Source organism: Amphiura filiformis, chromosome 18 (assembly GCF_039555335.1).
Source record: "Amphiura filiformis chromosome 18, Afil_fr2py, whole genome shotgun sequence".
NCBI lineage: Eukaryota > Metazoa > Echinodermata > Ophiuroidea > Amphilepidida > Amphiuridae > Amphiura > Amphiura filiformis.
In genome coordinates this window covers 20943967-20970078 of record NC_092645.1, presented here as the reverse complement: position 1 = coordinate 20970078, position 26112 = coordinate 20943967, and the positions used below count along the sequence as shown (strand labels likewise).

General features: G+C 35.6%; 1 protein-coding gene across 1 annotated transcript in view; it reads right to left on the bottom strand.

The window, feature by feature from the left end:
* The window catches only part of LOC140139024 (protein bark beetle-like), a 34292-nt gene extending 29994 nt beyond the window's left edge, over positions 1–4298 (bottom strand). The window contains exons 1-2 of the mRNA XM_072160806.1: positions 4118–4298; positions 931–3450 (exon numbers count right to left, since the gene is read on the bottom strand). Of these exons, the coding sequence (XP_072016907.1) occupies positions 931–3450; positions 4118–4298 (2701 nt within the window). The remainder of the gene's footprint in view (positions 1–930; positions 3451–4117) is intronic.
* Positions 4299–26112: the final 21814 nt, after the last annotated feature.

Here is a 26112-nt window from a genome sequence, read left to right as displayed (position 1 = left end):
GCTAAAAGGTTCATATCAAACCTTTTGACCGAAATTTGCTTCCATTTAGACTTAAACATGACTTGATATTAGAGTATACATAGGCCTATATACATCAGTATAGCATCATCTCAAACGTCATCGTTCATTAATACACATTACATACTTCTTCCTTGGGTAATATTCATTGAGGAAAAAGAGATGAGTTTTTGAACGCAAAACCCGACACAATCAGTATTATGAGTATAACATGCTGTCCGATAACGGATCAAAATTCATCAATTTTGGACATGAAAAAGCTTGAAAAGGTGTTCTCAATAATATAAAAGATTTGACCACATGCATGTTAAATGAGTACCATTATCTAGCCGACTCATCCAGTCAGTATTCTAAGGTTTTCATTTTAAAATTGGAGATGTTCCCACCCGATTCCCCTGGTGCCCCCCCCAACCAATCACAGGCCTCAAAAAACTATACAGGGTCGGTCGGGTTTTTCTGGCTGCATTACAATGGGGCAGTGTCTTTGAGGCCGAGTGCGTCTTGGGCCGGTCGAGCTTGCAACTGCAGACGATTTGACGGGCGATTTAACATGAGGCTGACATCTTTATAGTATGTTTTATAATAGAGATAATTGTGTTGCGCATGACAGATGACAAGCTACTGCCTGTCAATCAAATTTGTTACCAAGCATCGGTAAACAAATTGAACAATAGGAGATGACTGAAGGTGACAAAATAAGCTAAAATGGTCATTTTACACTTTTTTTGACTTTTTTAAATTCACATGATTGGTATGCATGTTTTCTTACGTGTAAGATGATAATATATTTTTTGAGCTGACAAAGCCTGAAAAGATATTGTTTAACCTTAACATAGCGCTACATGGCACTGACTTATATAGCCCAGTGGAGCTGCCGTAACATTCGAGTTATTAATAATAGCTACAACTCACCGTTTATTGATTTAATAAGTATTAAATACTCATGGATATCATAGTTCCTTGTCTTTTGACGTATTAACGTTACAGTAGAGTCCGAAGATACAAAACTGTTGTCGAAATCGAAACTGTTATCATTCTCAACGTTGAGAGTTGTATAGCCGTTTTCTTGAACTTTTACCGACGAGTAAGAGCCAGTGTGGTAAAAGATGAATACGCCAATACGATCTCCTGTTGTGGTAGTTATAGTGTTAGTGCAAGACCGTATTGTGGCTAGTTGTGTAGAAGCTATGAAGATATGTTCATCGACATCCAACGTAACGTTGAAATCGCATCCGTCGAGTAACATATCAATCCCAATGTACTTCTGAAGATTTGCACGATTTTGGTAAAACGTTTCTTCTGCAAAATCCAATCCGTTGTAACAGTTAAAAACATCGCACGATTCGACCATAAATCCATCAAAAGAATGAAATTTCATTCCAAGCCCATGACTGTTGTCGGAATCAGGATAACAATCGCGTATAGATGCCGCATATATGTCTCCGTCATGAAAAGGGTTCTTGTAAAAAACATGAACTCCAATATTCGCAGGTGATTGTACATGAACGTTTTCTAAGACATGATGGTGCAAATGAATCAGGACTGCCGCATCTCTGATGATGTTATTCGTATTGGACCATCTCAACTTATAGCCAGCATCATGAATGGCAACATGTTTCAGGACACTCATGCTGCTATCCACGGGAAAAAACAGGCCGCCCCATCCCCGTTTTATACATCGTATAGCAACATCCAGATTATAATGAGAACATGATCCAGGAAAGACATCTCGACGCTTACATTGATGTAGATTGTACTCTGAACCGACACAATCAAATGGCTGGTTTAATATAGGACCCGTTCCACCAGCAGGTGCTGAGTAGCGGCTCGTAGTAGCATGAAAGAAGCCTAGCTGCCGACACACAACCTTGGCATTGTTCGGTGTCCAGTACTGAGAGCACATTGTGTACCATACATCGCCAATCAAAAGTTCAAGCCTACCTTCTGATGGCGCATTGCCATCAACTAGTCTTACTGTTGCGTTTGTCCGTGTGGCGCTAGGTTCGAGAGGCTTGAATGATATCTCATTCTCTGGTGTTCCAACTGCAATGAGTTCACCCCGTACAAACACCGATCTATAGTCTGTAAACTGGAGATGTACGCCAGGTTCGATTATAAGCTTTCCTCCGCGAGATATTGTGATATCGCTATCGACAACATAGTCAATGCCCGTATTAAGGAGAACCTCTGTTCCATTTAGTACACCGCCGATAGTATTGCCTCTTTTAAACTTGGGAAATGATCGTGACAGGTTAAGTGGAACAACGTCAGTTATATCTTGCGAATTTAGAAATGGAAAGAAAATAACTTCACAAAATATGTATTCATCATTATAATCATATATTCGCTCATGGATTTCCAGTTCGTCATTTGTTGACCAATAATTAAACGTGGCGTTTATTGTCTCCCCAAAATGATCACCAACTATGACAACTTCGAAATGGAATAACGGATTCTCAAAGATATTTTGTACTATCGATAACACAGGTCTATCTGACTCGATTGTCGCGACTGGTATTGTATAAAGTAGATCCGACCAGTATGGTCTAGCTACATTATTGATGAACATGTTGCCTACTATAGACACTGCATCAGTCGCACTATATGACGTTGATTGACCCCAATCAAATGATATTACACTGAAACATGAGTTGTTTTCAAAGACGTTATCTGTAATATCGGTCATGATGATAGAGGACGACCTATATAATAAGTTAGGAGATACCTTCACGACACTTTCTCCAAAGTTATCAATGAATGTGTTACCTTGAATCTTTACAAACTTATTAGTGCCTGATACATGTACATTACGCGACTCCCAACGAAAGGCGAACGACCCGGTGTTATTGACGAATCCGTTCTTTTCTAGGGTTAGTGAAGCTATGTAATTTAGATCTGCACCTCCATTATTGTTGTCTAGAAAGGAATTTCTGGTGATATTTACATAACCGGCGTAGTAGCAATTATAACCATCGATTGCCAGGGCCTTATGGCCGTTGCCTACTATATCTGTATCTATGAGACAAAAGCTCCACGTATTACAAGAGGATGTTACGTAGGTGCCCTTTATGCCAATTTGTTCGTTATACGATGCAGACGAATTGACTATTGTCAGCTTGTATGAATGATATCGCGTGGATTGAAACCGAATGTCGACTCCGTGTAATCCGTTTTTCCAGAAAGTAGATTGCAACACCGATGTTTCCCCAAAATCTGATTCAAACACAAGTCCCGATTGATGGTTAATGTTAGCAACAGCATTTGTCAAATATACCTTGCCATGGTTATCTATGACACGAATTCCATTGCCTCCGTTCAAAGTCAATACCGAATCAGTTATTGCAAGATGACGATTCATTAGTGGTATGGTGATTCCGTTACCAGTATTGTCGCTTATATTTGAACTGCTCAGATGGAAGTCGTAATCAAGACCTGTAAAACAAACAAGAAAGTAATGAATATCATCGGTTAATTTGAATAATGCTAATTATCAACTATAATTTCAACTAGTGGTAGGGGGTGTGATAATTCGAACTATTTGTGAATTGCTGCTGAAAATATGGTATCGAATATACTAAACAAGAATATGATCATTTAAAATAAATTAAAGTAGATTAACCCCCCTGTACATGCCCCCTGAAGATTTGGTAACAAGGTTGCCGAATTCGGCAGCCTTACACATTGCTTATGTATTAGGTTATCATAGAAACTGAAGGTAATTGTGATTCTTGAGCCTGTTTAATGTTTATTTTGCATTGTGAATGCTGTGTTTGATAAAAATGTGTTGACATCAACATGGACAGCTTATCATCTGGAGCATAAATATCACTTTTATTTGCCTAGAAAGAGAATACAATGCTTCATTGAAGTCCGTCCATTTGCAGTCTGCCTTAGACATCACATTCCTCAAATAGAGGTTCAGGTTTTCGGCATTTTATTTCACAGGCAGTTTTCTATGATCTTTTGCCTGCAGACATCACTTGATTTAAGAAGTGAAAGACTTGTGTCCCTTGCATATCTTCAAGATACACCTGCAAGGTTTTGGAACGATGCCTTGTCAAGCTTCTCTGGATCCATGGAAGATAGGCCTACGACATACTTAGCTGTAAGATCACATTCCCCAAAGGTAAAACTGTGTCCCTTCTGCTTCTGAATCCCGGAGCAAGACATGATCGATCATTTATATCTTTTGTAGCTTCATATGAGAATGATTCTGCTAGTTTAAATACATCACAAATGTCATTATCATACATATACTTGATTTGCTGGAATCTGTCCATTGACACAAAGGAGAATGCTGGTATGTTGATGTTAAAAAGGTTCTTGGGATCATTGCGCAATTAGTCATCATGAAGTTGATTAAAAGCTGGTATAATCAAGCTATGAGTAGGTTGTAATTGTTAAAGTTTAGTAAATATGGCTCTATATGATGTAAACTAATAAGACTATATGGTTTTCAGGAAGTCCAGAGCCAAGAAGCACCTGACAATTCGTGCAAGTATATATATATATGTTAAAAAGTCATTAAGGCTCACTGGGAAATGTGGATGTCAATTCATTGGTCTTGTTTCATGATTTATTAACCTTGTAATGTAGCCTAGTGCTTGTTGAGTTAAAATACATCGATGAGGTAATAGATGTGTTCTTGGGTATATCTTGGAAGTTGCCTTTTCTTTGCTCATTTGTAACGTGCTTGGTAAGACTCTTACACCTTACAGAAAAGATGGTCAGGCATAAACTCCTAGAATCTAGACTTCCGTCAATAAGACTTTCTACACCTACAATATGAGCTGTTTGATCTGTGATGACAAAGTCTACCTTTCATAAAGTGTTTAATTTTTCTACTCCACTTGCTGCTTCTAAATAAATAAATAACTAAATAACTAAATAAATAAATATATAAATAAATAAAAAGAGATCCAACAAACCTCTTATAGAAGGCCAATGAATGGGAATTTCTGATAGATGAGGAACATATGCAAGTAGTATTTCCTCCCATAATCACAGAGACGGCAAAACGTCCTGAAATTACAATCTATTCTGAAATGACCAAAACAGTCCCAATGGAAGAAAACCTGTCAAATGCCAATGCGAGAAAGAAAAGCAAATACCAAGATCTTGTAATCGACTGCGAAAATAGGGGATGGTGTACGCACTACTTCCCAATTGAAATTGGAAGCAGAGGTGTTTACAACACCTCGCTGACAAAATGCATCGCTGCTCTCGGAGTACTAAGTGGAAAGAGACGTAACATCATGAATGTGACTTCTAAAACCGCACTCAGAACCAGTTATGTGATATGGTTATGCCGCCAAAGCAAAGCATTCCGACAGATAGACCTGATTCAAAACTGGAAACCGTCTCCATGTGTAGATAAAGAAGATGAACCAGCACAAGACACTCAGGCCTAAACATGCCAAGTGACACTTATAAATATTCGTCAACGACACTTTTCATAGCTATACACTAGTCCTGTATAGTGCACTTACGTCCACGGCGAATTCACCGTGACGTTTCCAGCCATAAACCCGCTTATTGAAGATTAAACCGATATATGCAGTACTAAACCATTACATGTATATAGTAATCTATTGTCCAATGCAAATTTATTACCACCTGATAATATTGATCCAATGAGCGACCGAATTGTCCGCTACGGACGACTAATCCAATCGATAATGACTCTATTGACATGTACGAACGGAGCCCCACTGACCGAGTTTGGGGATATTTTTCACTGGTTTGCAGCTGTTTGCTGTCATTTACTCATCAAGGCGGACGACCGTTATTATAAGGACTATGCCAATTATTTAAAGATTGACATGTAGAGAATAAGCCATATTTGATTGGCAAAAAGTACTAAATTTGTACCTATGACGGTTTTATGACACCAATCTTCAAAATACGATCAAAAAATGGCTGCCCGGTGAAGTAAAATGTGCATTGGAATAACACGGCGAGTTTGGATAGATGGTAGGATTTCTTTTAATTAAAATGTATGTTCCCCGTTATTAAAGCTTGTACCGGGTTGAAGATTCGGGTATTTGGAAAAGAATAAGTAATTGAAACATAGAGAAAGTACTAAAATCATAGCTTTTATACTTTTTGATATATGATACTAACTAGTTCATCCCCAATAGCTACGATACAGCGCTACCAGTAGGGTTCAATTGCCTATTGTGAGTGCCCCTGTGTTGTGTGCATACATGTAGTTAACAATAACTGCATGATGGCCTGCTGCCTTACATCACCCCGGGTGGACCGTTGCAACGGTGGGCCTCAAAAAAGAACAGATGATTAATTGTGTTTTCAACTGATTGAGTGTCCCAGGTTAAAGAAGAAATAAAACAAACAAACTTGCTAGTGTAACAAGCTCATTTTGTTCGTTTGTTAGTTAGACTGCAACAAGGTGATTTTTCCAATTTTGTCATCTTCCTAGAGAGAACTACACCAGGAGTGCACATCTTATAAAGGGTGAAACTAGACTCCGAAGATGACCGCGCTGGTGATCTACCAATGAACTACTCCTCCAACTGATAGTATTAAGAATATGTTCCTGTGACCAGTCATTGTCCGTAATGACATTGTACATCCCAGTTCCAGCAGTGCAAGCTCTGCTCAGGTGACTCTAGCTCCATGGTCTGCTGAGTAATATAGGGGCATTGACTTAGCACGCTGGTTGACGCCACTCATACCAGCTGTTCCTAGCCTGAAAGTAAGATGGTTTAATTAAATCTATCTCTGAGGGAAGCAATAATTGATGCCTACCGAAGACAAGGAGATATGCAGTTCAATAAATACTTCCCAAGACACCTACAAAGATGCATTATAATGGAGTACTCATCTGTGTAAGGGTGAAATAAGGCTCCGAAGGTGACTGCGCTGGTGCTCTACCAATGAATTACTTCTCAAATAAATAAATAAATAAATAAATAAATAAATAAATAAATAAATAAATAAATAAATAAATAAATAAATAAATAAATAAATAAATAAATAAATAAATAAATAAATAAATAAATAAATAAATAAACAATAGACATGCCCAAAAAGGTAAGTCCCTCTCCCCTTGTATAATCCAAAAACTACTTGGATCAATTCTCTTGTTTTAAAGTTTCGAACATAGACTGAATAGTTATGCATCACGTGAACGTGCTTTTGTTGTTAATATTTTATCATCTTCGCTGAAGCTTCGGCCAAAAAAGTTTACACTGTTCTACATAGGCTTTTTATTATACTTCACGTCTGTATTTTTTTTGTTCTGTTTATCAAAATAACTTAAGTTCAGATATTCATGATTTAATTTTCACACATTTCAAACATGTTTTACGCTTCAGTGAGAAATCATAATAGCCAATTGCACTTTTCTAACTTTGTCTTTTGTATTTATTATTCTAATTTAATTTATTATGAAGAAACAACAGTGAATTCAGTGATAAATTTTGTGTTCTTAAATCAATTTAACCAATGCACCAAAATGTACTTTTTTGGGTTCAATATTTTGTATATATGCCGGAGCCCAATATCTTTATTTCATTGATCATTCCTTAAGTACTACACCCCTGCCCAATTATGTGCCTATTTTTGCAGTTTTCTCCAAAATGATAGCGCATTGGGGACAAGTAAGATATGTGTATTATAGGGACAAGGACTACAACTACTGCACTTGAATTTTTATTTCAGCACAGACAACAGTTGTGGTGTTACAGTCAAAAATGAGGAAAAACCAATATTTGATCAATAAATCAATAACTACTTGCTTTGAGTTGCTGAATTTCCAGTGGAGTAGTTGTAGTCCTTGCTCCTATAATATACATATCTTACCTGTCAACAATGTGCTATAATTTTTGAGAAAAATGAAAAAATAGGCACAAAATTGGGCAGAGGTGTAGTACCACCTTAAATGGCTCAAACACATTTCTGTTGGTGGCCGTGATCAAGACTCAACTTCTTACAAGTTACTCACGTAAAGGGACAAAGTTTTCAAATACAAATTTAACCATAAAAAGCCTACCGTAGAAAATACAACATTTTTTGGCCGAAGATATCATAAATGGCTGTATTTCTCATTGAAAAGGATAACAAGTAGCTACAAAAGCCCGCTCACTTGATGCATAACTAATTAGTCTGTGTTTCAAACTTTAATTGATCAAGAGGTTTATTGGTTATACCAAATTTCGAAGGGGGGACTTACTTTTTTGGAACCGTTTAGGTAAGGCCAGATTATTTTGGGACGAGGTGTCGAGCTAATATTAGAGAGGCCTCGTCGGTCTATTTGTTCTATTTTGGACAAAGCTTCTAATAGTATCAAAATGTATATGGTCGAATCCAACGAAAAGTATACACGGAATGTTCAGGGCCATAACTTAAAAGTATTAATCAATTGACATTCGTTTTTGTATTGTGTTTATTCGCCTTGATCATACGCTTCGCGCCATATAATAAGACCCTGTGAAAAACTTAGACACAGAGGCCCCAAAACATGCTACTTTTACCCAGTTTTTCAAAATATTTCTTAAAGTATTTTTAAAAACATCTAAATCAGTTATGAAAAGAACTCATTGGATTGAATCTAAATTGATTTCCTGAAAGGTGTGTATTCAAAGATTGCCTGTTCAATTTTTCACATATTTGTACATAATTATGAATTTTTTGTGATAATTTTTGAGTGGTATTTTTTTACATTACCTACGAATACAATTTTTAATAGCACTAGATATATCTTTAAAAAATAGAAATCACAAATAAATGCGCAATTGATACAAGCTTTGATATGTCCAATACTGAAATGCATTGCATTCGGACATCTTTATTATTGTGTTTAGCTGCCAGAAATTCTAAATGGCACAAAGGTAGGTTTGGTAAAAATATGCATTACCTCCGAATACATGTTAAAAACTGTGTCATTTCCACAAAGTGAGAGAATAGTAAGCAATAGTTAAGCAATAGGTGCAGGGTAGTACACTCTTTATTTCTACCAAGTTTCAATAGCCTGCGTTTAAATATTTCTGAGATGTCAACAATAAAAGCAAGTATTCGTAGCTAAATTTCGGTAACCGAATGTTACCTACGAATACAATTTGACATCATGACAGTATTGTGAAACACCGCCATTCATGCCAATGCCCATATTGGTACATAACGAAGGCCTGTATGTTTGCTATCAAATCAAATGTCAATGAAAGTTGCGAATTCACATACATGCCCACCATGCAAAACTGAATACGGCTTAATTGTTGAAAAATATGTACTAAATAGACGACGGTCTGCTCATTTGAAAGAAAAATCAGATTCAAAGAAGATTAGAAGGGATAAATACTTGGATTTGTCAACTGTCATGTGTGCTTCATTTTAAATGTTTACCGACCTTCTGGTTTCTGAGTAATTTATGTCCAAATTGATTTATTCGAAGGTAACTTTTGACGTTTTCGCTAAGGTTACCTACGAATACCATGGAAAAAACGACTGTTCTCATTGTCTCATGATCTAGACAACACAGTGATGGACCCTGGTATAAAGCTAATTGTAGTTGCCCTCAAACGAAAGGCCACAAGACGTAACTGACTCCAAGATGGACTTCACAAGTCTGCAATAACGGTTTTAAGCGATTTGTGTGCAATTAAGCAAATTAAAGTCACTTTAGTGCCTTTGTTTCTTACTTCAATCCTCTTTCAACCGCTGTGAACCGATATTATTAATACATGATAGGGTCTAAAGTATCAATAAACGAACATAAAGAAAATAATACATTCAAAGTGCTTTATAAAATGAAGTTTTGATTGCGATATCCACCAAAAGTCTAATTCTTACCTACAAATACTGAAATGTTACTTACGAATACAGCATAATACATGACATGTGTAATGAAGTGTCCCTACCAATGGAAATTAATTGTCAAAAACTGGTACCCCAGGACACTATTATTACCCATATACGGATTCATTCAACAATTATTTATTATTTAAAATTGCTGATTAACTACTTGTATATCAAAATGAAGTGGTCAAAATCTTGCTAAAAGCATCAACATTTTTTTGATCTAAGGTAATAGCATTTATTCATTTGGACGTACCATCTGAAAGGGATCTAAAAACTAACATTTTATTAATTCATTACCATAATAGCAAAGTTAAAACCTCTAAACTTAATATAGATATTGTTAAATCGCTCATGTTACCTACGAATACCCGGGTTTCTTCACCTTTTCATTGTATAAAGCGTTAGGCGTATATGCGTATAATTCCTACCATTCTTGAAAACATATATCCTACTCGTTCTTATACAATGTGTAAATTTATTCATACTCATTTGATAAATAAAATACAGAAACTGACCTAAACTTCATTTTCAAAAATAAACTAGCATAAATTGACTAAGATCATATTGATCGCGTTATAAAAATAAAAACAAATATTTTCTGGTTGAGCTAGCATTTTCCTGACACCTTGTGGTCTACATTACACGAAAAAAGCGCTAATGGGAATATTCCATGTGTTTTAGGTTGATAAAAATTGCGATAGTGAAAGCATCCTAGTGGTATTCGTAGGTAACATTGGGTTTTGATATCACATTTACTATCACACGTCCTGGATTTATTTTTCAAGATTAGTAATGGCACTTTTGGTTCCTATAAGGCCAATATTTCATCAATCAATGGGCAAAAGGAAAAAATTGTGGAGACATTTTTATTTCGGACTTTTATTTTTGGCCCGTGGACAATTTTGGTTGGATTCGACCATATACACACTCTGATATTTTTATTTTACCCGGCTGTCATTTCTGAAAAGTGACGAGAGCTGAGATATTTGGGTTGAAAATTCAGTTTTTGAGATTGTTACCAAAAACATCAATATAAAAACAGCTATAACTTCGAAAGTAAGTAGGAAGTATGAACTTCATAATTATTTGTTGAGGAGAATACATGTTAGGCAATAGAAACAAATTAGTTCGATCTTTCGATCGACCATCGATGCTTGGTCGGTCCTTATAATTTGTGAAATCAATTAATTGACTATTATTAATTGTGATATCATATGAATATTTGCCAGCATTTATATGAATTTAGCATTAATTCTGATTAATTAGTTGATAGTTTATTAATACCCAACATTGTATTCAATATTTGTTAACAAAAATTGCATCTTTACAATTATATTGAGGCAATGTTTGGGAGGAAATGCATTATTTTGATGATTTTATTCATTTTTGACCAAAAAGGATCAAATTTTTACATGGTAAAAAATGGAATTTAAAAAAATGTGTGAAGATATTTGCAGTAAAATGTTTACCAATGCTTTGAAGGTATTCATCAAAAAAGTTAATGATGACAACTTAGTAAAGGCAAAGGTTTTTGAACCTCTTATAAATCAAAGGTCAACATCAGTATGCCATTTTTTAGTTGTATTTTGTCATCTTAATTATGACTTGTTAGGTATACAAAAATAAATGAACTGGTACTTGAATTCGAGGGTAGCTGTAGAAGTCGCATGTGTGGCAGTTACCATAGCAACAAAAATTATGCCAATTTTGGCCATTTTTACTGCAATGAGTGCCATCAAAAGCGAATAAAAATGACGGAAATGTGGTTGCTATGGTAACTGACCAACATTTGATTTCTGCAAATACCCGGAAATTGGGGCCTATTGTAGTTAAAGCTTCTTTATTTTTTCAATGGGGAACAGGCTTGGATACGAGGATTTCAGCTAGCCGGAGGATCATGCTGAGTTTTGGCCACGGCTTAGCTATTTCCTCGGCTGACTCAGCCTGGTGTGGCTCTGAGAAGATACCGTTTGGTTTGTTGGAATGCACAGAAAAGAATTGATGTCGACGTATTGGTAACTACACAGGAAACATGTACAACGTGGCACCACGCTGTCTGGACAATGGAAATAATGAAGGTGTAGTGAAGCATAAAACATAGTGCAGTGGAATACATCTGTCTCATTTGGATTTGGATTTGGATTTGGATTTGGAAAATACCTTCTCTTAAATAACAGTATTGCGAACCACCAGCATACATAACTCGATGTAGAGAGTCTTTCCTATTCAGAGGAAATATTGCAATTACACACCTTATTGCCTTTTAACAATAACCATTGACACTAGCACATATCAGAGAAGATGTAAGAAAAGGATGGAGAACAGAATTATATCCTTGAGATAATCCCGTAGGTAATCCTGTTGCACCTATCATAGTCCTTTATTCTCAAGTGGTGGGTTAACCAACAATTAACAATGAGAGGAAATTCCTGAACCTAGTTCAGTTGGGGATGATTTGAAGTGACCGCCAATTATGACCATTTGATATTTAATACCAGCAATGTGAAAAAGAAAAGAAATAATGTAGTGCCAAAATAATGTACCCTTTTACGGAAGGAGCAAAGTTTAACAAGTTATAACTCCGCTTCTGAAGTACGAATGTCAGCGGCGAATGTCAGGTTATTATTTCCCAGTCTTTAAAAAAAATTGCAGGCAGAGGTGGGAATCGATCTCGGTACCTCCAGGTTAAACAGCACTGTGGAAGACCACTAAGCCAACTAAAAACTGTTGTGAGATGTGTGACATCAATCTTTGATATTGCTTAATGGAACAAATCGTGGAATTAAATCAGTAATAAAAGAAGTAGATTCTTATATAGCGGTCAAATTAGATAAAAGGGGAAATATTTGTCCCTGCTCTAAAGAAAATATAGGTTAGAAAATTATCAAATAAATTTAAATTAAAAATTGAGATTTTATATTTCTTTCTATCACGAGGCGGACAAACACTGACAAACACTGTATAAGCTAAAAATTCGACCCTTATCACTAGATCCTGTCATAGCTCAATGGTAGAGCATCAGACTGCTAATGTCAATATCGTTGGTTCGAGTCCTCCTGCCAGCAATGTTTATATTTATGATTTTAATACTACGCTACAATTTGTTCATTTTTTTTTGTTTATTTATTTATTTATTTATTTATTTATTTATTTATTTATTTATTTATTTATTTATTTATTTATTTATTTATTTTTGTTTATTTATGTAAATAATTTGATATATTTGAAAGAGGTATTGAGCAATTGAAATTTTGATTTTATAATCCTATGGGGTCATTTTGAACCCCCATACCCCTCCCAAATTGCCAAACGCACAAAACCTATGAGTTTGCATCATACATGTCATCATCATAAAAAAAAAACCATTCTATGTATACCTGACGCCGCCGGCAGCCTATATTAATTTACTAGTCAACATTTGCATAGGAACCGCATAGATTGGAGATTATACGTATTTAGTAGTAATAGACAAGTAATATATGGTCAATTCCAGCCAAAGCGGGACAAAATTCTCTCTGGGGGCCATTTTGAAAATGTTTTCCTTTTCAATTCTAGACTTATCAAATGAGGCGATCATATCTAGTGAATCATCAGGTGGAAGTGCCATCGGATTGAAAAAAAACTTTTCTTGCTGGACCAAATAAAGTGTTAAATGCGCATATGCATGTTACCTACGAATTCAAGCCTTTTTTACCTGTTGTACGCCATAAAATTTCAATTTCTTTAATATCTTTCAATATTTTATGTGTGACTCATATACACTAGAAATCGGTGAAGACTTTGAACGTAAAATAGAATTTTATTACATATATCTACAAAGAAATATTTTGGTTATTACAAATTTTAAGAAAGAACCAGGTGTACAGTTAAGATTGTGTCAATTCTTCGAACTCTTTCCAAAGTGGCTGTCATTTAACATTACTGTATTATTTCGAAAGATTAGAATAAATGCTTCATTTAAATATAAAGTTAGATTTTGTATCTCGTCGCAGGATGAGGATCTCGGATGGATTCGTGGGTAACAGCGTCTGGAAAATAGCAATTCCTAATAATTTGTTTTAATAAAAATAAAAAATACTTTTCCGTATGTGAATAATTCAGGCTGCAATTGCACTAAAATGAATTTTAATCAAAATACAGACTACATGGAATATTTAGAATGGATCATTATGGCATTTTGGGTATAAAAATAATAAATAATGAAGTTGCCAAATTCAAATAGACAGAGCAAACAGTTTTATATTATTATTTTAGTAAAATCATTCCATATTTTCATGCAGCAATATTCTATTAACTCGTGTTTGACAGTTCCTATGAACTAAAACACTATCAATACATTGTGAACTATAATTTAAGTAGGGATTCGTGGGTAACCAAAATGTTCGTGGGTAACACATATTTGAAGGTATGTATTGGTAAGCGGCAAAATAGAAAATATTACAGAAGGTTGGAAACCATCATGCGGTTATTCCTCCATTGTGTTTCAATGATTCCCGTTTCTCTAACCAATTGCATTTACCCAAAAATGGTAATTTAGGATAATCAATCAAAACTTCATGATACAGCTTCAGTATACCTTCAAGAGGACGCTATTAAACAGGACTGTTTTGGAACCTATTTCGCATGTTTTCAAAATGTTAAGATGCATAAGAAACGTATAATTTACGAGTAAATCCTTGGATTCGTGGGTAACGCCGAATTCGTGGGTAAAGCTATAAGTACTATAGTGCCGTTTGGGGTTTGCGTTTCTTAGGTGCATAAACTGTAAGTACTGTAAAAATTATAGCATACCCATGGCTTGAAGATGTGCTGATTTAAACTGAAAATAAACAATCTCCTTGTTTTTTTTTTTTTTTTTCTATTCGGGATTCGTGGGTAACAAAAGTTTAAACCGTCGTAGATTCTTTTTTAAAACGGTGAACGTATTTTTACGATTTACAATTTTAAGCGCTTGTCAAACGAAATTCAGTGTCCAAAGTCATTAAATGTTAATTTAAGTTATGGCAATTATATTTGCTGGACTCGTGGGTAACAGTTGATACGTGGGTAACGTCAAATTTGATTTTATGGAATTTTATGGGTAAAACGTATTTGCATAAAATAATCACTTGGACCTCAGAATTATAGAACGAAACTTCGTTTCATGATATAGTCATTTATGGCATATTTACTTAACATTTTCAGAACGATCATTTTATTTTTGATACGCGGGTAACAAAATTATTAGCCAAATTGACTTAATGGCCTCTAGAGTCCACAAACTTTGGTGGAATTCAATCGTTTTACATATGATGATAGATCATGCAAACGTCTTTCTAACGGTAATAATTTCATTTTGATTGATGGACATTCAATGACATATATGGTGCTTTATCTTTGAATTCGTGGGTAACGCCAATTCATTTAAGCCATCATAACTTGTCCCCTGGTATGACTTGCTAGTAAAGGCCTATATGCACAAAGAGAGCACATTGGACGTGACATGATATGCTCCATTAATAACGTGATTTCCTTTATAAATGACATTTTAAAGTGGAAAGTTAACATAGAGAGAATTTTGTCCCGCTTTCGCTGGAATTGACCATATATATATCGTGTGTTTGCGATTTATTCCGTAATCAATAAGTATGATGAACAAACGCATTTCTGGCAGAAGCACTCACAGCGTAGTGGTATTCGATCTCGACTGTTAATCAAAAGGTTGTGGGTTCGAACCCTGGTAGAATTTTAATTGGAATACATTTGTTTTTCTTTTGTAAAGTAAGAGGTAATAATTATGGCAATAAATCCGCCGTATAAAACTGAACACAGCTCAATCCAGCCTCATAGGCCTATATCATGTAAATGTATTATGTGATGCAAATGTTGACAAGGAAAAAAAATATCGCACGCCGGCAACTAGACTACTATACAAAAAAATAGTATCACATCTTTCCTGCTCAATCAATATATTATAATACTTGCAAATAGATCATAGTTTACTAATCTAATCCTGTAATATAGACCTGTTATATCACCTTTACATGGTTTGTTATGGTAGGGATTAGTGTCCGATCTCTGTAATGTAATGTAAATGAAGCATATTGATATGCAGGAAGAATCGATCAGGGTGCTATCTATTAGGGAAAGATAAACACTATTCAAAATATCAATAGACAAGAAGAAAGGGATGTAGAGATTTGTAATTGAGTCATGCATGATTTAACAGAAGGTTCTTTCCAAAACCCAAACGTAATGCTGGAGTTTTACAGGAATATGTCTAGCTAATGGTGCACATGACCGTTGTAGTCGAAAGCGCCATTCGCTCTACAAAAACAGAAAGCAGAAAACATCTTTAGATCAATTCCACAACATTTGATAACTATCACCTGTTTTATTGTAATTTATTATCATGCGAATTGGCCCGTGGAACCGTATGGAGGATAGGATTTTATTTAAATGATGAGTGACGACCCTCTATAGACAAATCCAACGAGCCAAACGATGGTCAGAATTCTGTAGCCAATACTGTAGCTCGAGATACTCTAGCTAAAATACAGGTTTACATTTACTATCTTACATTATCTTGCCGTATTTCAGCTAGAGCACCAGACGACATGCTTCCAGGGTTTTTTTGGAGAACAATACTGTTACGTAAAATGAAGAAGAAACCCGCCGCGGAGCACGCCCTACTCATTATTTCATTGTACTTATTGCAATTTGCCTCCACACATTACGTAATCAACACAAAGCTTTTGTGAGGATTAGTGAGTGGATAAGAAATTGACAGCGGAGGATACGAAGGACACGCCGATTGTTAGTTGTCAATCATGAATTCTCGCTATTCGCAATAAGGGCGCCGCCAGCGGTTTGCGATGTAATCGTGATGTATCATGGGAAAATCGTGATGTATCATGGGAAAAGGTCGACATCCAAGTCCGCGCAATACGAATATTACCATGCTATTACATAGGAACACGTGACAATATTTTTTAGTTTGTCAATATAACGGTATTACACGCAAATCGATAGAGAAAAAATAAAGTATTATTGAGCATCGATTCGCGTGTAACACCTTTATTTTGACAAACTAAAAAATATTGTCACGTGTTCCTAAATAGCATGGTAATATTCGTATTGCGCGGACTTGATGTCGACCTTTCCCATGATACATCACGATTACATCGCAAACCGCTGGCGGCGCCCTTATTGCGAATAGCGAGAATTGCCGCAACGTTTTAATATTTTACTGCATGGCATTCCGCAAGCACCAAGACAAATTATGCCGTATTTTTCCAAAGATCATCTCATATCAAGGCTCGTTTTATCTTTTCAGTTTCCGTAAGTCTATTGTTCAGATACGAAAACGCAAGGGATTTAGTAAGTTTACTGTAACATGACTTCATTGTTAACTTTGAAGTACCAATCAGCTTATTTCAAAAGATGCAGTTGCTTATGTCAATAAAAGCGGGAGAGACAACACCGCTGTTTTTAATGGCCTAGCGCCCTCTCGTCTTTGATGCATGCCAATCCGAATGACAAAGTCCACTTTTTTCTGTAAAAACGTTGAAAATAAGCTCTAAAATCACAAAAGGCCCGCTTATGAGCATATCACACCCCAATGCACTTGTGCAGGGCCACAGTGTCGCCCTTCCTTCGTATCAATGTCTATCTCCCTATTTTGCTTCCTCCTGCCCCCCCCCCCTCCCCCCACATGATCAGTCTCCCAACTCCCTCCCCGTCCCCGGTCCCTACTCTCTCCTCTCGAGTTCTTCTCTTTCTAGTCTTTCCGTCTCTCTCTCTCCTCTCTTTCTTCCTCACCCCCTCCCACTCTCGCTTGTTCAGTCTCAACTTAAGTATATCCCTCCCTCCCTCCCCCACGCGAAATTTATCAGTATGATCCATGACTGAAAATAAGCTCTGCAAAAATAAACATTTAAAATAAACCCGAGTCTTGCATATAGGCCCAACCAATTATCAGATTAGCTTGCCATGAATAGAATACATTATCTTTGCTCCAATGCAAATTATTTTGTATTGCATTTCAATATAAAACATGATTATCAAATCACCACTTGTACGCGCCTCATTGGGAGATTTTAGACGCTCGTTTCATCGCCAATATGAAAGACTTTTGCTTATAACTTGGCAACATGGTTAGTATATATTTCAATGCAAGACTTTTTTTACGAGCCACTTACGACTAGGCGTAAGTACATATACACCAAACACAAGTCAATTGAAGCCGTACAATTTACCGCGAATTTAGGACCGTAAAATTTAGACTCTTCTTTTGTCTAGATTGGCACCCAACCGCACATCTCAAGGTTTTATGTAAAAAATCAATATAACTTACCAAAACGAAAACTGAAATTCACGAGCTTCAAATTTTCAGTAACTAACAAAAGGCTAGAATAAAAGATTGGTCATACCTGGGAGACTACCACTTCAGAATAACAATGACTTACAAAAACTATTACGGATACGGAAACAGAAACTGAAAAGATAAAACGACGGCAAGTAAGCTGAATGCGATCTGTACTTTTGTAACATTCCGATCGCTGTTGATCACCTATTATCGGTGAATTTGCGTGAAAAAACGTGAGTGCATAATTAGCATAGACACAAATGAAATTACGATGCAATTTGAATGCGCAGCAGATCTATAGAAATAAGGCTGCCCGGTTTTATGCAGAATTAGACCACGTCTGCAATACTGGGTCCTCTCCGCACCAAACTGGTTTTGTGACTGCTCAATTGGGTGGACTCACGGTTGTTTGATGGCATGTAAGACTGAGTCATTTTTACGAAAAGTTGAACAATGATGGCACTATTTATCTAAAATCATGTTTCAATCTTTACAAGAGGTGGACACTTGTAAAATGGTACTAGAACATCAGCAAACAGACTTACATATGACAAGAGAATTTTCAAAAAAAACCTTTTCATCGTGGAATGTAAGGTATAACTCATATTATTTAGCTAATTTAAATTTAAAATATATGTAAATAGCACCCTCAATCTGCACACAAATGTAGAGTTTATTGAAATAAAATGACCACAAAAAAGCAGCAAATGATGATTAATTTGATATAAAAACGAAAATCTATGTTACAAATAATAATTATTACTAAATATTTGCGTATGCAGTTTATTAGCGTGATAGCTGTTGGTATTATTCAGGTTTAGAATTGAACATTTTAATAATAAAATATGAAAGTTAATAAATGATCACATCAAACAACTGTGAATTAATGCCGCTTAAAAATCGATGTTGTTAATGTTGTATTTCATCATTCTTTTGTCAACGTGTAACACGGGTGATGATATGCAGTTTAAAATCCCCAACAGTGCCGCATCATTTCGCATTTTAGGTGGGATAGACCCGGCGGAAACCCAGCTATGGCTGCCAAAGAGGTGTAGGAATGTGTGAAATTGGATTCGTCTATAGCCACATTATGTGCCCATGTACATGTAGTAAGTAAGGGCCGTGCAACAAATATGCCCCCCCCCCTCCGTGGGTCAATGCTAGCCCTACTATAGGGCCGTTTAAACACACTATATCCGAGAACCGCTAAAACCCACTGGGGAATAACAGGCACAGGGTTTAGCCGTTGTCTTGATATAGCCAGGATTTGGATCACCACAGTCAAAGGGCCCTATACTAGTAGGGCTAATAAATGCAAGGGCTTTGATTCTATGGCAAGCCAATCACACATTGTCACATACTCACTTGTTTTTCTCTCAAGAGCCTCGTTCTCACAATGATTCTTCTCTCGTTTTATCGTTTTTTGATACAGGAAGATAATTTTGTAACTAAAGGGTGTAACAATAAAATTTATACAATTTGGTTTGATATTTACATGTCTATCAAGATAATTTCTTTAGCCACCAGATAAGCTTTGTTTCAATAAAAATCGATAGCAAGCAAGTAAAGTTATGGCCAATTATGTAACCTAGTCTTAAAACCGCTTGGGCCACCTTTGCGTATGTGTGACAAAAGTTATGGAACCATAGACCAGTTGGTTGGTGCTCTTATGATAGGTAGTTTAAAACAATGAGGTATTCACAGTGGTAGAAATTATAATATACGGTAATAGAATATTTCCTTGAGTTTTTGAAAGTTACAACTAAGCACCTCATTTACTGGGAATCTGAGGGGTAAAGGAACCAAGTGGACTACCTGGTATCTGTTGTATATGATGAACATTATCAAATGTAAACTTAGATGAAAAATAAACTAGATCATTAGGCTACGAAGTCCAGCAGTAACCTGGAAATGATCTTTGATGATCTTGAAAAGATTTGGAACACAATTGCCTTTCCGTGAAAAATGTAGGCATTAAGTTTAGTTAAATCTAGCTAATAAAATAATTTGACCTTTGGTTGACATCTGGTGACCTTGAAATGACCTCCACCATATTTTGAATCCTACCGTGATCACATTCGAATTGGACAAATTTTAGAATTGTACCCCTTTTGACCCCAAAACAGACCCCTCCCCATGTTTTTGCCAAAATCTGAATATAATCCTATATGCACCCAATGCTATAGTCATTTTGGCAGTATTCTGAAGATCACAGCACTTAATTTCCAGCAAATAGTGAAGTTTAAGGTGATTTTCAGTAATCAACCCTCTTTGACCCCTGCATGACCTTGAAATCCAAATCTGTGTTTACCCTATAGACATCAGCTTGTGTCAATCCATATGTGTCAGACTTACCTCTGTACCATGTAATCTGCATTTGGTTATGTGCCGAAAAAAACCCTTAATGACCTTTGACCCCAAATCTGTGTTTACCATATAGACCCATCTATAGCCGATGCCGATGACCACGTTTCATTACTCGCATTTTTTGGACAAAATTACTCATGCGTGACGTTTGACCCCAAATGGGTCATGTCAAATGTATAGGGGTAATAGAGCTTTTGCCCAAGTTTGATATAAAATTGGATCGGTTAAGCCCATATTTATTGGTCGAGCTATGAGTTTTAAATATTGGACGAGACGTAGTCGAGTCCAATATTTTACAACTCATAGCGAGACCAATAAATATTCGGCGTAAAGCATCCAATTTTATCATTATTATGTTTTGGATCCAATATTATCACAACTTGGATCCATCAAAACATAATAATGGTTATAATCGGTCAAATAATAAAGGAGCTAGAGCCAATTATGTCAAATGTTGACAGAAGAAAGAAAGAACTAGATATATTGCAGCCTACGAAGGCTACGAAGTCCAGCCTTGACCTTGAAGTGACCTCTGATGACCTTGAAATGATTTGGAACACAACTGCATTTTCCTGAAAAATGTAGGCATAAAGTTTAATAACAATCTAGCTAATAAAATAATTTGACCTTTGTTGACCTCTAATGACATTTAAATGACCTCCATTTTGTTTTAAATCATATCATTATACATATAATTACATAATCTAATTTAAATTTAAATTTAAATTTGACAAATTTTGGGCTTTTAACCCTTTTGACCTTTGTTTGACCTCTGGTGACCTTGAAATGACCTCCATCATATTTTGAATTATATCGTGATCATATATACTAATTTGCATTCGAATTGGAAAACTTTAGAATTTTACCCCTTTTCACAGGCGTTGCTGTGCATAGAGGTATCGATCATTTGTTCAGCAGGGCAATCAGATGCAACACAGGTGAAATTGGTTTGATAGAGGGCGCAAAATTTAACTTTAGGGTACAGCATCTTTTAAACATACTAAATGTTGTAAAGGAACTTTGTAGGCCTGGGTTGAGGTTATGAAGTGTGTTGACCTGCATTGTTGGTTAACAGTGTTTCAATTTTGAAAATAAAAAATACCCGGTTAAAATCGGCCGTATAACTCAAGAACTACAGGCTTCCAAATGTTGCCTTTTTGTTTGAATTATTATGAAAAATTAACATATTTCTGTAATTTCTGTATTGAAGCCAAACTTTTTATTTAGAAATTATTATTGTTTAGGTATTCTCCTAACATAATGTACACAAAAAAATGAAAAAAAAATGGTCTTCACATGTTTCTACAACTTGAAAGTTGACATGTTTGCCGCCATGATAAAAGATGATCAACACTAAGTAATGAAGTAAGCTAGATTTTGATAACCAAAATTGATGCCAAAATCATTTTATTTGAAATAATTTTACTATTAAATATTGATGACACTATTATAATAATTATAAAATAGCAAATTGTGCACCAAATATGTCCAAAAAGTCTTGCAATTGACGCCTGATGGCAACGTCCGTAGAACTATGCGCTGAAAACATAGCAAAGGTTATTGAACATTTAAAGATAAAATCAAACTCAATATTTCAAAAATTCATAACAAAATAACCAGATCGAAGCCAAGAGATGTTTTTGCTGTATAAATAGGTTGAATATCTATATTTAAATATAAAATCAAAAAAATTGAAAAAAAAATTGGTCTTGATGGAAAATTTTTGGATGAAAAAACTTAAGTTTTATCATGTTGGTGATCAGAGAACAAGAAATGGGTCATGTCAAATGTAAAGGCTGGGGTAGTAGAGCTTTTGCTCAAGTTTGGTTATAATCGGTCAAATAATAAAGGAGCTAGAGCCAATTATGTCAAATGTTGACAGAAGAAAGAAAGAACTAGATATATTGCAGCCTACGAAGGCTACGAAGTCCATCCTTGACCTTGAAGTGACCTCTGATGACCTTGAAATGATTTGGAACACAACTGCATTTTCCTGAAAATGTAGGCATAAAGTTTAATAACAATGTAGCTAATAAAATAATTTGACCTTTGTTGACCTCTAATGACATTGAAATGACCTCCATTTTGTTTTAAATCATATCAATATATATATAATTACATAATCTAATTTAAATTTAAATTTGACAAAGTTTGGGCTTTTAACCCTTTTGACCTTTGTTTGACCTCTGGTGACCTTGAAATGACCTCCATCATATTTTGAATTAGATCGTGATCATATATACTAATTTGCATTCGAATTGGAAAACTTTAGAATTTCACCCCTTGACCCCAAAACAGACCCTCCCCATATTCAAGCCAAACCTGATTATTACCCTATAAGCACCCAATGCTATAGTCATTTTGGCATTATTCTGATGATCACATCACTTAATATGCAGCAAATAGTGAATTTTAAGGTAATTTTCAGTAATCTACCCTATTTGACCCATGCGTGACCTTGAAATCCAAATCTGTGTTTACCCCATAGACACCAGCTAATGTCAATGTATATGTGTCAGTCGTATCTCTGTAGCATGTAATCTGTAGGAAAATAATCATTCAGCCCCTCATACTCTCCTGGGGTCATGTTACATTTTATATGGACCCACCGTTGACAATCTGGGTTATCACACATAACGACTGTGGGTTTTTGCCATTGGTTTTTTGGCACATCTTACATGGATACTTGACTGGGCCTGGGTTTATTTCAATATCACCTCCTAACACGAGCAGTAAGACCATCATACAGGGTGTCCCAGAAAAAAATTACCGAGTGAATAAAATTGAACGTAACTCGAGAAACAGACATCAAAATCAAAAAATTTAAAATGTAGCGCATAGTCTGATTTATTGTGCATCACATACGGACATTTTATGTGATTCGGTTGACTGGTTAAGAAAAAAATTACGATTACATAATGCGCGCATCAATGCAGTTCATTCCAAGTTTGATTAACAGGCGCTTCCTCATACTCGCTCACCGCTTCCTAAAGTTTGTGTATCTCATTAATTTTAGTCCACATTATCTATTTTATAATCCGACGGTGTTATGTTTGTCATGCTTTCACTGAAGATAAATAACACTTTGTCCTAAAAAACTTTGATTCCTGCAATTGGAAGCTTATGCCAAAAACATTAATGTGTGTGAGAAATTTTTAAAGCCAGCTGGAATTATTTTTACAATAATTCTTTATGCAACATTTATATCAACAGTAACGAAAAAAGATATTTACAAGTACCGAGCATCATCTTACATGCAAGCTTTCATTTTCAATATCGTGCAGGTTTTCAAATTTGAACAAAACCTAATTAGATGTTTTAAAAGAAACAGATTGTTTTAAAAGAACGAAAGGATTTCATCGAACAAAATATGACAGTGTTAACCACTAGTGCGCATGGTGTTGAATGATCTTTATTTCAAACTTGGAATGAAGTGAATTGAGGTATGCGTTATGTAATCGCTCATTTCGTCGTAATCAGTCAACCGATTCCAGTCAAATTAGTGTATAAGATGCAGAATAAGATGGGCTATACGCTGATATTTAGATTTTTGGATTCTGATGTCTATTTCTCGACTTACGTCCAAATTCATTCGCTCGGTATTTTTTTATGGGACACCCTGTATTCTTTATTTGACTACTATGGTTTGATGTTTCATATAATCTAACACTTCTACTATATACGTGGCGACTAATCAACGATTCTAACACTAATCAGCAAGCCTAAATGGGAACACTAACCGTAAATCAATCTTAATCTGATCTGATCGTGCTAGGACAGGCCGCAGATACAAATCTCCAATGTGACATGATCTGGTCCATGGGGCCAAAGGCGGCAAATTTGAAATTCAGATAATGGCAAAAATATGGAGTAAACAACAATAAGATACATAAGAAAATACACATCACAAAACCTCAGAACTTCAGAACCAAGTATGCTAGAACGTTGGTGTTTTCAGTATATGATAGCCCAATGTTACTACTACAAGATAATAATACATTATAGTAACTCAATTTTCAAAAATTGGAGCAAATCGTTTCACAAATATAGTCCTAGGTTGAAGCAAAAACAGCGAAACAGTCACCATACAGGGTGCCTGAAAATCATTGATAATTTACACATGTATTGCAAATCATATTGCAGTTACTGTTCATTTTTCTATACACAATACACAGTGCTCTCACCATTTACGTAGTTGCATAGTTAACGTCACTAACCGGCCAAAATTTTATGTACTCTCCGAAATTCTAGAAAATATAGTTTTGTTCTTTTTTTTAAATTTTTTAGCTAATTTAGATGTTTGGAAATATTCGCACTTTTGTGTTTTAGTAAGGAAGGACACGGCATGGCCTGCAAAGTTCCCTGTGTAAATCGAATGCAACTTTTAGTGACTATCACTCATTTTGTGGACCGCTCTCTTCCAAAGGGCATTAAAGCTAAACCACTAGACGGATATTTTGTACTTGCTGTCAATCAAGAATTAAAAACATCGGTCGATGTTTTGCCACAAGTAACGGTTAGTTCATGAAAAAGAAGAAGTGAAATTTAGCAAAACGCGACGAGGTTTATTTGCCCGTAAGAGAGCTCTATTGTTCCGCTATTGTATCCGCTATTGTATCCACTATTGTATTCTATTCATAAAAGCTACTGCAAGAATCGCGGCAATCCCTGATATTCCTGGTGTCTACCGACGGCGTTTCGCATTTATTAACATTCAAAATGATCCGATACTCTTACATTTATAGACTTATTACCGCTTTTTATATCATATTCAGAAATTGCAATTATGAAAACTACAAACTTCGAAAGTGAAATATATTTACCATCGAAAATATATCATACTTAAATTCAATAGAATCTATAGCTACCCAACCCAGAAGTGCCCATTTATTTTCTAAATTTTGGAGTGAACACGATAATGCGAAGAAAGAAAGAAAGAAAGAAAGAAAGAAAGAAAGAAAGAAAGAAAGAAGGAGAGAAAGAAAGGAAGGAAGAAAGAAAGAATGAAAGAAAGGAAAAAAGCAAGGAAGGAAAATGAAAAGAGAAGAAAGAAATAAAGAAAAGAAAAAGAACTAAAAAGGAAAGGAATAATGAAAGTAGGCCTATGATAGAAAGAAAGAAAAACAAAAGAAAGGAGGTAAGAAAGAAAGAGAGAAAGAAAGAAGGGGAGAAAGAAAGAAAGAGAGAAAGAAAGAAAGAGAAAAGAAATTAATACAAAAAACTGCTATAATGGAGAGAATGAAGATCTACCAAATGGGCAGGGCGTGACCAAAAGGAAATTAAAGTTTGAATGCAGAAAATTGGACATTAAGTCCGATGCTATCAGGGCCAGCAAGGGTGCCGTAATGGCATATAGTATGTATATGAATGGATGAAATAAATTGATTGATTGATTGTATGTTGTTCCTTCAACCAACGCTAGTGATCTGAACCTGAGGTTTGGAGAAGGCCAGTGACTTTAAGATCAGACGGAATATGGGGAATCTCGTTGTAGTGGCGCGTGATGGGAGTGTAACGGTTGTTTTTGCTCACTTTGATAAAGTACTTTTGTACGAAAGTCA